General features: G+C 44.5%; 1 protein-coding gene across 1 annotated transcript in view; it reads right to left on the reverse strand.

Moving 5' to 3' along the window:
- Positions 1-12,951, reverse strand: part of LOC137621654 (ribosomal RNA processing protein 1 homolog B-like) — a 127,106-nt gene that overhangs the window by 104,263 nt on the left and 9,892 nt on the right. The window contains exon 2 of the mRNA XM_068352138.1: positions 10,377-10,456. Within this exon, the coding sequence (XP_068208239.1) occupies positions 10,377-10,456 (80 nt within the window). The remainder of the gene's footprint in view (positions 1-10,376; positions 10,457-12,951) is intronic.

A 12,951-nucleotide genomic window follows, 5' to 3' on the forward strand; every position in this document is an offset into this window, starting at 1 on the left:
TGAAGGAAGCTCGTTTAGCAAAAACCGAGCTGCAAGGAACATGTAGCCGTTTCAGATGTGAAAACTATGATCCTGCTGAAGGCGTGGATCTCACTTACTCTTTTAGCTGTTGTCAAGCACACGAGGGAAAGAGTTTTTAATGTGAGGTCCTAAAAAGAGGCTGATTGGAGAGGTTCAAATCTTGATGACATAAGGAACCTTAGGACCACGTCTAGATTCCAGCCTGGAGTGGACAACCGACGTTCCTTTGAGGTCTCAAAAGACCTAGGGAGGTCCTGTAGATCTTTGTTGGTGGAAAGATCCAAGCCTCTGTGGCGGAAAACCGCTGCCAACATACTTCTGTAACCCTTGATCGTAGGAGCTGAAAGGGATCTTACTTTCCTTAGATGTAACAGGAAGTCAGCAATCTGGGTTACAGTGGTACTGGTTGAGGAAACTGCATCGGTCTTGTACCAGCTTCGGAAGACTTCCCCTTGAGACTGATAGACTCTGAGAGTGGATGTTCTCCTTGCTCTGGCAATCGCTCTGGCTGCCTCCTTCGAAAAGCCCCTAGCTCTTGAGAGTCTTTCGAAAGTCTGAAGGCAGTCAGACGAAGAGCGTGGAGGTTTGGGTGTACCTTCTTTACGTGAGGTTGACGTAGAAGGTTCACTCCTAGAGGAAGAGTCCTGGGAATGTCGACCAGCCATTGCAGTATCTCTATGAACCATTCTCTCGCGGGCCAGAGCGGAGCCAACCAACGTCAGCCGTGTCCCTTTGCGAGAGGAGAACTTCTGAAGTACCCTGTTGACAATCTTGAACGGCGGGAATGCATACAGGTCGAGATGGGACCAGTCCAGCAGAAAAGTACCACGTGAACTGCTGCTGGGTCTGGAATCGGAGAACAATACAACAGGAGTCTCTAGGTTATCGAGGAAGCGAACAGATCTATGGTTGGCTGACCCCACAGGGCCCAATGTCTGCTGCAAACATTCTTGTGAAGGGTCCACTCTGTGGGGATGACCTGACCCTTCCGGCTGAGGCGATCTGCCATGACATTCATACCGCCCTGAATGAACCTCGTTACCAGCGTGAGCTTTCGATCTTTGACCAGATGAGGAGGTCCCTTGCGATCTAGAACAACTTCCACGAAAGAGTCCCTCCCTGCTTGGAGATGTAAGCCAGGGCTGTGGTGTTGTCAGAGTCCACCTCCACCACCTTGTTAAGCTGGAGGGACTTGAAGTTTATCAAGGCCAGAAGAACCGCCAACAACTCCTTGCAATTGATGTGAAGTGTCCTTTGCTCCTGATTCCATGTTCCCGAGCATTCCTGTCCGTCCAAAGTCGCACCCCAGCCCGTGTCTGATGCGTCCGAGAGGAGACGGCGGTCGGGTTTCTGAACAGCCAAAGGTAGACTTCCTTGAGAAGAAAGCTGTTCTTACACCACGCGAGAGTAGACCTCCTCTCTTCGGAAACAGGAACTGAGACCGTCTCTAGCGTCATGTCCTTTATCCAGTGAGCAGCTAGATGATACTGAAGGGGGCGGAGGTGGAGTCTCCCTAACACGATGAACAGGGCCAGCGATGAAAGTGTCCCTGTTAGACTCATCCACTACCTGACTGAGCATCGGTTCCTTCTCAGCATGCTCTGGATGCATTCTAGGGCTTGGAAGATCCTTGGGGCCAACGGAAAAGCCCGAAAAGCTCGACTCTGAAGATCCATACCCAGGTAGACAATGGTCTGGGATGGGACGAGCTGGGACTCCTCAAAATTGACCAGGAGGCCCAGTTCCTTGGTCAGATCCATAGTCCATCTGAGAATCTCCAGACAGCGACGACTTGTGGGAGCTCTTAAAAGCCAGTCGTCTGACGGAGCCGGACACAAGATCATGGTACTGCTGCACAGTCTGTGAACTGTCAACCATGGGGAAGCGAGGAAGTACAGTGACAACCCGAAGCTGTCTAGACTGTCTGGGTCGTACAGACAACTCCTTATCGGGTTGCTGAGGTTGCCGCACTGCGTCACAACAAGTCACTTCTGCTGGTTGTTGAACGTCTTCCCAGTGACACCCTGACTCCGTAAACAAAAAATCCTCTAACAAGGACTAAGCTTGGACTGCATGTCTTGCAACACAGCTCAAGGTCTATGGGAGCAGGTGTGGTAACAGACGGGGTTAGCGACTGAAGTGGAACCATTACCTTCCCTGGAAGCATGTTATGCTTAAATAAAAGTCCATAGGAGGTTACGCAGCTAAAGGCTCCTCTCCAAATGACAGAGTCCTCAAGGGAATATCAGAAGGAGGGAGAAAAGCACTTTCTCATCTACAGGGACCATATCCGAGAAAAGCTAAGTTCTCTCAGTGAGGGTTTCACTGGTGCAAAAGCAGCAGACTAGAAGGCAACGTTATGAAACTGCTTGACAGTCTAGTGAGTTGGCAACAACCAAAGATGTGTGACTGAGAAGCATGCAGTAAGGTATGCAGAGCATGCTGTATGCAGAGCATGCTGTATGTAGAGCATGCTGTAAGGTAAGCAGAGCATGTTGCATGGCGGGTAACATTTCTCAGAAATTCCATGACCAGTGCTAGATTGAGTAATATCGCATTACTGTCCATTGAAAGTGCACATGCCGAGGGAATTGATTTAGACTGTTTTGTTGATGAATTTGATAGCCGGCATGATAATCGTAGAATTAAGCTGCACTAAATATACGTACTATAATCTAATTCACCTCAGGAAAGGGAAACTCGCCCTGTTGGCAACACTGCATTACTTCATGCATGCTTGCATGGGGTTTTAATATCAACATAATATTTACATTATATTCATAACTCATGATTCATTTTTGTTTTGAAGATATTTTTGCCATATTTTTGCGATTTTGTTAAAAATATATTGCAAGGAATACATATATATTTTTTTTTTAAGTAATACGAATAACCTCCATTATCATAATGTTTGTGTAGGCATACATGTATATGTTTTACAAATGCAAGTTATGAAAGTAATGAGGTGTTATTATTGTCATTTGTTATTTCAAAGTTGAATGGGAAGAGGCTCAAGCTGAGGAGAAAGTGGAAGATGCATGCGTTGAGGTGGCTGACTCATAGCATGAGGTTCCTGCCTCAAGAGTTGCGCTTGCCTCAAGGGTTGAGGTGGATGCGCAGTAGCAGGTTCCTGTCTCACGAGTTGAGGTTCTTGAGGTGTGAGCTGCGAGAGTTGAGGTAGCGGCTGCGCAGAACGCAGTTCCTGTCTCACGAGTTGAGGTTCTTGAGGTGCTAGCCTCAAGAGTTGAGGCTCTCGCCTTGAGGAAAGTTGAGGTAGCAGCTGCGAGAGCTGAGGTGGCTGCCTCAAGGATGGTAGAGGTTGTCGTACCTCAAGAGGTTGTTGCCTCGAAGATGGTCTAACTGCAAGAAACTCTTGCCTCAAAGGAAGAGGAGGATGTAAGGCATAAGACTCCTGTTCCCATTGTTGAGGTTGCCTTAAGGAAGGTGGAGGTTGCTGCACAACGCTGGTAACTGGCAACTCCCAACGCGGCAGCTCAAGCATGGAGGTAGCCTGAGGAACCTCAACCTCATACGTCTGGCAGATTGTACTGCGCAGAGGAGGAGGAGCGTTCGCAGGAGGAGGTGTATTAACCTCCTCTGCCTGAAACTCCTGCATCAACACCGCAAGCTGAGACTGCATTGACTGCAGCAAAGACCACTAGAGTTTAAGAAAGACAACAACAAACGGAGCTACTGTCCGTTGAGACTGAGGGTCTAAAACAGCTGGTGCGGCAACAGACGGAGCTACTGCCTGTTGCGATACCACCTTGCCTCTCTGGGAGGTGTGCAGTTGTCGTACTGCAGCAAGTCCGAACTGACCCAGTGCTAATGGCTACACCTAGGAGTTGGACTTGTGCGGAAGGGACCGACTTGCACTTAAAAGCTGCAAGATTGGTCCATGGTTTCTGCGAGAAACCTCTACCGCAGACGAGGAAAGAAAGGGCTCTCTCGTCTTTGTGTGGGTGGGGTGATCACGTCGGCAACGTGTGTAGATACACCCGAAACCACGGAGGGAAAAACGTCTGTTCGTCGATCAAGGCCTGCTGAACCCATAAGTCCTTCGACATTACTTCTCCCCTGGGCTTGGGAGCTTGTAAGAGGTCCCAGACTAGGCGAACAACTGGCACGAACAGACGAACCCTCGAACGCAACACTGTAACACTTTGCGCTAATCACTTATCACTTTAGATTTTCTGTTTGCACTTATTTCACTGAACTCGAAACTTTAAGTGGTTTGTACCTGAAACACGCAATTCTATCCTTCCTTAAAAGTTAATAATTGCGAAAACAGAATTACAATGTAACAGAAAAATCTAATGAAAGATAAATAATTCAGTGGCTGGAAAGAGACTAAACACTAGATCAAATAAACTACGTTTAAAATCTCTCACCGCATAAAGCTTGAGAACAAGAATAAAACTCTAGAAACGTTTACCTTCTTCCCCTAAAGAGACTAGGGAGAAGAGCAAAAACGATAACAACGTTACTCGCTTGAACGAAACGTTTATCCTCCTCTCTCTCCCTCCGTCTCTATCTCTCTCTCTCTCTCTCTCTCTCTCTCTCTCTCTCTCTCTCTCTCTCTCTCTCTCTCTCTCTCTCTCTCTCTCTCGACTTAGAACCTGAGAGAAGAGCCCAATCATATATATCGTTAAAACATATTATTGTTAAAGGAAAAAAACTGAAAGATTTCCCAAATAAAAAGTTCCTTTATTAGAATTAAAACTATTAAGCTAAGAAAGAATGAACAAAACGCTAGAAACCGTTTACTCTTACTGCAACGTGACACCGTGAAAATTCTCTCTCTATCGTAACGATAGAGCGCAAGTTGAACGTTCTGAACGTCAACAACTGCAGAGACAAAACAAAACGTTAGTTCCACTTTGAAAAAAAGCATAATATGTTAACAGGTAAAACCGAAATGACGGGCTCAATGTTAATTAACTTCGGTACAAGAAAAGACCGCCTAGTATTAGGAAAGGTCGAATATAAACAAATATAAAAATTAATTTTAATAAGTTTATAAAAAAGGAAGTTAATCGAAAAGGCCTATAAAAGGCGGAGAGATATAAAATAAATCTATAACTTTTGTTAAGCAAAATTAAGAAAGAGAGTCTATACTCTCTTAGACACCAACACTTCCGTCTAAGGGAAGGGTCGGCCATCTAAAGGTGAAAGAGAGTTCATACTCTCTTCGTCACCATAATTAATCAAATTAATTCCAAAAGCTAGCTAAGCTAATAATAAAACTTCCTGAATAGCGAAAGCTAAAATCTAGAGCAAATACATCACCAAATCGTGAGCAAAAACTCCAGAATCAACAGCGTATCCATGTAGGTCTAGCCGGAGGCACGACAGAGGAAAAATTGAGGTGGTGTCAACAAGAAGTACTGCAGTACCTGGCCACAGGTGGCGCTTGTGAGTACACCCCCCTCTTGTATAGCGATCGCTGGCGTATCCCTTCCGTAGAATTCTGTCGGGCAACGGAGTTGACAGCTACATGATTATCGGGTAAGATTAATATTGAAAAATGAGCTGTAACCAGAGAGTGGGATCCTATGTAGTATTGTCTGGCTAGTCAAAGGATCCAATAACTCTCTAGCAGTAGTATCTCAATGGGTGGCTGATGCCCAAGACAACCTACTACCCATTGACGAGATTAGTAAAAGAAAGATGATGAAATTGCTGGAATGGTAAATAAAAGTATCATCAATGAACAGCAAATGAATAGCATAAACTCCTAGGACCCAGAAACCTGTACTCCTCTATGAATCTGAGATACAAGTAGATGACTCAAATAAAATATCTTATAAAAGGCGAGACTTGACCCCACAAAGGAAAAAGAAAATGAAAAATACTAATGGTACGGATAGTAAAAAGTAAATACCTAATCTACTGCACACTATACGCAGTTAATAACTAACAATAAAAAACAAATTTCCATAAAAGCAAGGTATCTCTAACCTCAGACTTAGACACCTCAGGCTAAATAACAGAAAGAACTTCAGTCAATTATATAAAACAATTCACAGGAGAATGGAGAAAGCCTCTAACCATCCACAATAGACCTGATATAAATAAAAAAAGCATTTTCACATGCAATTTGACAGTTTTCTAAAGTTGAGGATAATCTTTAGTAAACCACCACTGAACCAGGTGTAATCTTGCAATGACAGACTGTATAATGGATTTCAAGACCTGATATAAAAAAATAAATCACTTTCACATGCAATGATATGACAGTTTTCTAAAGTTGAGGATAATCTTTAGTGAATCACAACTGAACCGGATAGAATCTTGCAATGATAAGACCCTATAATGGATTTCAATAGATACCAGATGCTAATCAGATCCTGCCACTAGGCAAACTTGGGCACAATCAGATTCTGCCTACACCTGAAAAATAGCAAAGAAAATTAACATGTTGGAGAATGCATGAATCAATCAAGCCTGATGTTATTGTATCTAGGTGCACACGAGTGAATGAATTTATTGGTATGTACCTGGTATGGCATATTTCTATTCCAAAGAGAAATCTTTGTCTCAAGCATCCTTTGTTATTATAATCAACTAATTTTGTTTCTTGTATCCTTCCTTACAGAAATACTTAATTCTTCATTGCTTAAAGACAGAATGAAATTACCTTGTATTGACGAAAAGACCCATTTTACCCCATGAGTAAGGTGTACAACCTGAAAGTCTCCCTTGCTACCAAGGGTGCTGCTCCAAATCCTTGTGGACTACATCTCCATCCAAGGTGCAGTTGTGTAAGCATTACATGGATAGAAGGGGAGTAGGATTCGCAGTTTTCATGTTATGGTACAAGCTACAATAGTCCCACTCTTGAAATCTAGATTAAGTGTACCATTGCAAATGATGGTTCCACCTACAGTATATTATGTCCATCATGACCTCATTTTACTTTACTTTTGACATAATTCAGGTTCTATACACCCAAGTTAGTTGATTACTCAATTTTTTTTTTTTTAGGTAGGCTTATGATAATTACAACCTACCCTATGCTTACATAAGAGACATTTGCCTTTAACACAATTCTACAAAAAAATAAAGGTATCCATACAGTACTGTGAATCCCTATCTAATTTAGCTGTTAGTTGAGTTTAGATATTTATTATGCACATTATCTAGTTTTGAAATGACAAATTTTCAACTGAGAGGAATACGAGACATGTGTCTCTCAAGCAGACCAACTCTTATAGGGGTGCCCGAGGGATCGATAGATTGCTTAGTAAGTAGGCATTTCAAGTCAATTGCTGTCGAGTCATGCAATCGGTTGCAAGAAACTTTCTGTAATGGGTAGTGACCCCTGTCCTCCAACTGTTTTCGTTCCCATGGGAGTTGGACGCGTATGTTGCTTACAGACCTAGTAATCCCTGGGTAGCCAGTACTCTCCAGTGAATGACATTACAGCAAATATCCCTAGTTGATCGCTGTCAAGCAAACGATCAATCGCTAACGAAAGATCGCACGCAACTACTTCTGATACACAAGATTGAGACGTATCTCCAATCATTTAGTCTCAAAGGTAGTTGTATGTATAAGTTTAGCTATGGACCAGTAACACAGACAGGAAATTTTTCACTAAAGAAGGCAATTTTCTTCCGATCTTATGACGGGAATGACAAGGCAGAACGAAGATCCGGGTGTGGCTCGAATGGTTTATTGCGGCCTAAAATTGATTGAAGAACAACGAAAAAGTCCAAAAACAAGACCTCCTTCTTCCTATGACAGAAATCCCCTAGAAACTGCAAATGTTTCACATTTCTCCGTTCCCATTCATTAATACTGGCGTAAGATCCGATTATTCCCTCCCATGGGAACAGACTCGCTTATGCAAAGTTTGGGAGTCTAATTACTTTCGATGCTTAGATAAAAAATCCGGAGATGTTAGGGAGGATCTGACTGGAATGGAGGTGACTACTCGAAGGCAGACTACCTATGCCGTTTTACGGAAAGGTAGGATGGTCATAAATACCCTGACTCTCCCCAAGAAATACAATCATTGAATTAGGAAGAGATCTAATGATTTATTAGAATGAGGTTCCAAATTGTATGATGGTACATAGTACTTGCTATCCCTCACGGGTGTGCATTCCCCCATGAGTAATGCATGCAATTGGCAAAGTGAACTGCCTTTGTTGGCATTAACAGCTCGCTTGACCGCATGCGGCTGTGTTAAATCTTAACTTCTCTGACTCCGGGTAAGTGCCCAAAAACGAGCCTGAGCATCGTGAACAAGTTTCTGTGTATGAGCACCTTCACAGAACTTGTGGTGTCAGTTGTGGGAACAACGTGTGTGTGATGAAGCGCAACATATTGCTCAATGGAATTGATCGATGACCAACGAAAAGTAAATGCAGCTAGCAAAGCAATCAAACCTTCATCTGTAGTAGGTGTTTGCGACAAGCGTCCCCGTAAGCGAAAAATTGTTTGCTATCGTTCGTAAACGTAAGCCCAAGCTGACTCTATCCCTTTGGGAATAGAGGCTTGCAAAACTTACCTGGGGGCGTAATGGGATGAGGAGAGATTGTAAGGAGTCGGAGGCTGACAGCATGTGGGCTGTGGCAGTCGGAAAGTATTCTTATCTGCAGCAATAATCCCAAAAGGATTATGTCTAATGAGACTTGTTATGCCCTAAGGGCACAATTGTGGCATGTGGCAACTGTAAGCAGCTGGCAGGCACCCAATGTAGCTCGTATCTGCCTTATACTATGGGGTTGTTATCGACCACCTGTTGTTGCGTGGACCTCTTCAAAGAGGGAACTTCGCCGACGCACCTCACTATGCTTAGTGTCGGGTGAGCTCACTCATGAAAGAGAATAGTCTCGTACTGTATGTAAGGTTTTGTTCACCCAGTATGCAAAGAACCCAAACACTAGCTAGGTTTCCAGATGAGGTTGGCACATAAGGTGCTGGCAAGTGTGCATTAGCGAGTGCCAGCGAGCAGTGGCAGTGTAAGCAAGCACTGGCGAGTGCTAGCAAGCTCTCAAGGTTCTACCGAAGTACAGTAGCATGTACTTGACACTCTTGCGAAGATGTAGCTCTGTGCGTTGCCACCGGCTTACTCACTATAAGTGCTATGGCGAGCAATCTGGGTTACGCTCAAACTTTTGCCAGGCAGTGGTGCTCACTCACCCACCTCTCTAGCACTCTGTGGATGGGTGTGCAAAACTTCTCTGCGAGACTAGGGTCTTTGCTAACCCACGCTGATGTGTCAAGAAGCAAAGTACTCATGCCCTCCTACCTGAGGAGGATATCCCTCACAGGGAGACAAATATGGCTATGTTGAACTTTAAGAACAGCAGGTTTTTCCTTGTGAGAGGTCAAAACCCGAGGTGCAGGTCCTGATGGCCCTTGTCTCACAAAACTATAAGTTTTATAGTTTTGTTGTCACCCGTTGGGAACGATGTAGGTAATAATCCCGAACTGTTATAACCTACGAGACTTGTAGATAGGAGAAACGGCACCCGTCCTGCGAACGGGAAGGACGCCCGACACCTGGAGGCAGACCACCGAGCAGCGTACACTACTGTCCAAAGCGATCTGCCAAATGGTAGCCCGGAGGGGAACCAGTCTACAACTGATCTCGTTCTTTTGCCAGAGCTGCTGGAATGAATGTGAGCATAAGCAGAGAGAGCTGCAGCAAGGACACAAGAATTCTATTGGTGCATCATCTCCAGTCTCAGAGTGGAAGACCATGGTCAACCCCTCCGGCAGCCATGTGCGCTCCCGTTGTACCTCTAACTGTTGCACTCTAGAAAGCCATTCCTTACACAGGAAGACCTGAACGCAAACGTTTCCGTAGGAGGCAACGAGAGACTCCCCTGGTGGAGGGTGGTAATAGACATGGTTTTACTAGTTTGTCCTTGAACAGAGGCTGAACGTACAAAAACGATATTCAGTTAAACGCTAGTTAATTAAGGTTAACAGGAGAGAGAGATGGAATGCCTATTTTCTACCAAGCTATAATAAAAAGTGACAGTGTCATCAATGTGGGTGTGACCGGGGTGGTCAGTCTAACCACTGCTAACTAGCGCTGGGTAGTTACACCTTGCTAAAAGTCTTATGGCTAGTTTTAGCTGTCGCCGAAATATATCTCCACCGTAAAGAGCGAAAGGGTTTGGTATATAGTGCCAGATCAATTATTTATTTCAACTTATTCTTGTGGTAGGTGACATCATAAGTGCCCAACTGCATTGTATAAAGAATGGCAATCCAATACAACATAAAAACTCCCACACCCTCTGAAATAAAAGTTAGGCATAAATAATTTGAGTATCACATGCATAAATGGAAATGTATATGCTCTTTGATATACAGCGATGTAATGCACATACCTGTACCAGGGGCTTGTCTGCCATGTACATGCAGTAGAACAACCCCTTCCATATCTTAAGAGCATCATCATCTGTCAAACCTGAAATGCATAAATATGTTATTTTCATTAGTAAAATAAATTTTTGAATATACTTACCCGATAATCATGTAGCTGTCAACTCCGTTGCCCGACAGAATTCTATGGAGGGATACGCCAGCTATCACAATACTAGAAGGGGGTGTACTTACCAGCGCCACCTGTGGCCAGGTACTCAAGTACTTCTTGTTGACACCTCCTCAATTATTCCTCGGTCCCACTGGTTCTCTATGGGGAGGAAGGGAGGGTCAATTAAATCATGATTATCGGGTAAGTATATTCAAAAATTTATTTTACTAATGAAAATAACATTTTTCAATATTAAACTTACCCGATAATCATGTAGCTGATTCACACCCAGGGGGGTGGGTGAAAACCAGTGTACAAGATTAAAGGATAGCTAAGTATCCCATATTTCATATAACAGTTATCTCAAATAACAATGAAATAATAAGTACCTGGTAAGGAAGTCGAATTGAACCGTTACTCTGTCTCTTTTTTAAGTTCGTCTTCCTTACTGAGCGCAGCGTTCCTCTTGGAGGCTGAATCAACCCAAAGGTGCTAAAGTATACAGGGCTGCAACCCATACTAAAGGACCTCATCACAACCTTTAACCTCGGCGCTTCTCAAGAAAGAATTGACCACCCGCCAAATCAACAAGGATGTGGAAGGCTTCTTAGCCAACCGAACAACCCATAAAAAGTATTCAAGAGAAAGGTTAAAAAGTTATGGAATTATGGGAATGTAGTGGCTGAGCCCTCGCCTACTACTGCATTCGTTGCTACGAATGGACCCAGGGTGTAGCAGTACTCGTAAAGAGACTGGACATCTTTGAGATAGAATGATGCGAACACTGACTTGCTTCTCCAATAGGTTGCATCCATAACACTCTGCAGAGAACGGTTTTGTTTGAAGGCCACTGAAGTAGCCACAGCTCTCACTTCATGTGTCCTTACCTTCAGCAAAGCAAGGTCTTCTTCCTTCAGATGAGAATTTGCTTCTCTAATCAGAAGCCTGAAGTAGAAAGAAACTGAGTTCTTAGACATTGGTAGAGAAGGCTTCTTGATAGCACACCATAAGGCTTCTGATTGTCCTCGTAATGGTTTTGACCTTCTTAGATAGTACTTAAGAGCTCTAACAGGGCAAAGTACTCTCTCTAGTTCGTTCCCCACCATGTTGGACAGGCTTGGGATCTCGAACGACTTAGGGTAAGGACGGGAAGGAAGCTCGTTTTAGCCAAAAAAACCGAGCCGCAAGGAACATGTAGCCGTTTCAGATGTGAAACCTATGTTCCTGCTGAAGGCGTGGATCTCACTTACTCTTTTACCTGTTGCTAAGCACACGAGGAAAAGAGTTTCTAATGTGAGGTCCTTAAAAGAGGCTGATTGGAACGGTTCAAATCCTGATGACATTAGGAACCTTAGGACCACGTCTAGATTCCAGCCTGGAGTGGACAACCGACGTTCCTTTGAGGTCTCAAAAGACCTAAGGAGGTCCTGTAGATCTTTGTTGGAGGAAAGATCCAAGCCTCTGTGGCGGAAAACCGCTGCCAACATACTTCTGTAACCCTTGATCGTAGGAGCTGATAGGGATTTTACGTTCCTTAGATGTAACAGGAAGTCAGCAATCTGGGTTACAGTGGTACTGGTTGAGGAAAACTGCATTGGCCTTGCACCAGCTTCGGAAGACTTCCCATTAAGACTGATAGACTCTGAGAGTGGATGTCGTCCTTGCTCTGGCAATCGTTCTGGCTGCCTCCTTCGAAAAGCCTCTAGTTCTTGAGAGACTTTCGATAGTCTGAAGGCAGTCAGACGAAGAGCGTGGAGGTTTGGGTGTACCTTCTTTACGTGAGGTTGACGCAGAAGGTCCACTCTAGGAGGAAGAGTCCTGGGAACGTCGACCAGCCATTGCAGTACCTCGGTGAACCCTTCTCTCGCGGGTCAGAGGGGAGCAACCAACGTCAACCGTGTCCCTTTGTGAGAGGCGAACTTCTGAAGTACCCTGTTGACAATCTTGAACGGCGGGAATGCATACAGGTTGAGATGGGACCAATCCAGCAGAAAGGCATCCACGCGAACTGCTGCTGGGTCTGGAATCGGAGAACAATACAAGAGGAGCTTCTTGGTCATCGAGGTAGCGAATAGAACTATGGTTGGCTGACCCCACAGGGCCCAAAGTCTGCTGCAAACATTCTTGTGAAGGGTCCACTCTGTGGGGAAGGCCTGACCCTTACGGCTGAGGCGATCTGCCATGACATTCATATCGCCCTGAATGAGCCTCGTTACCAGCGTGAGCTTTCGATCTTTGACCAAATGAGGAGGTCCCTTGCGAACTTGAACAACTTCCTCGAATGAGTCCCTCTCTGCTTGGAGATGTAAGCCAAGGCTGTGGTGTAGTCGGAGTTCACCTCCACCACCTTGTTAAGCTGGAGGGACTTGAAGTTTATCAAGGCCAGATGAACTGCCAACAACTCCTTGCAATAGATGTGAAGTGTCCTT

This window comes from Palaemon carinicauda, chromosome 28, assembly GCF_036898095.1.
Source record: "Palaemon carinicauda isolate YSFRI2023 chromosome 28, ASM3689809v2, whole genome shotgun sequence".
In the NCBI taxonomy this organism is placed as follows: domain Eukaryota; kingdom Metazoa; phylum Arthropoda; class Malacostraca; order Decapoda; family Palaemonidae; genus Palaemon; species Palaemon carinicauda.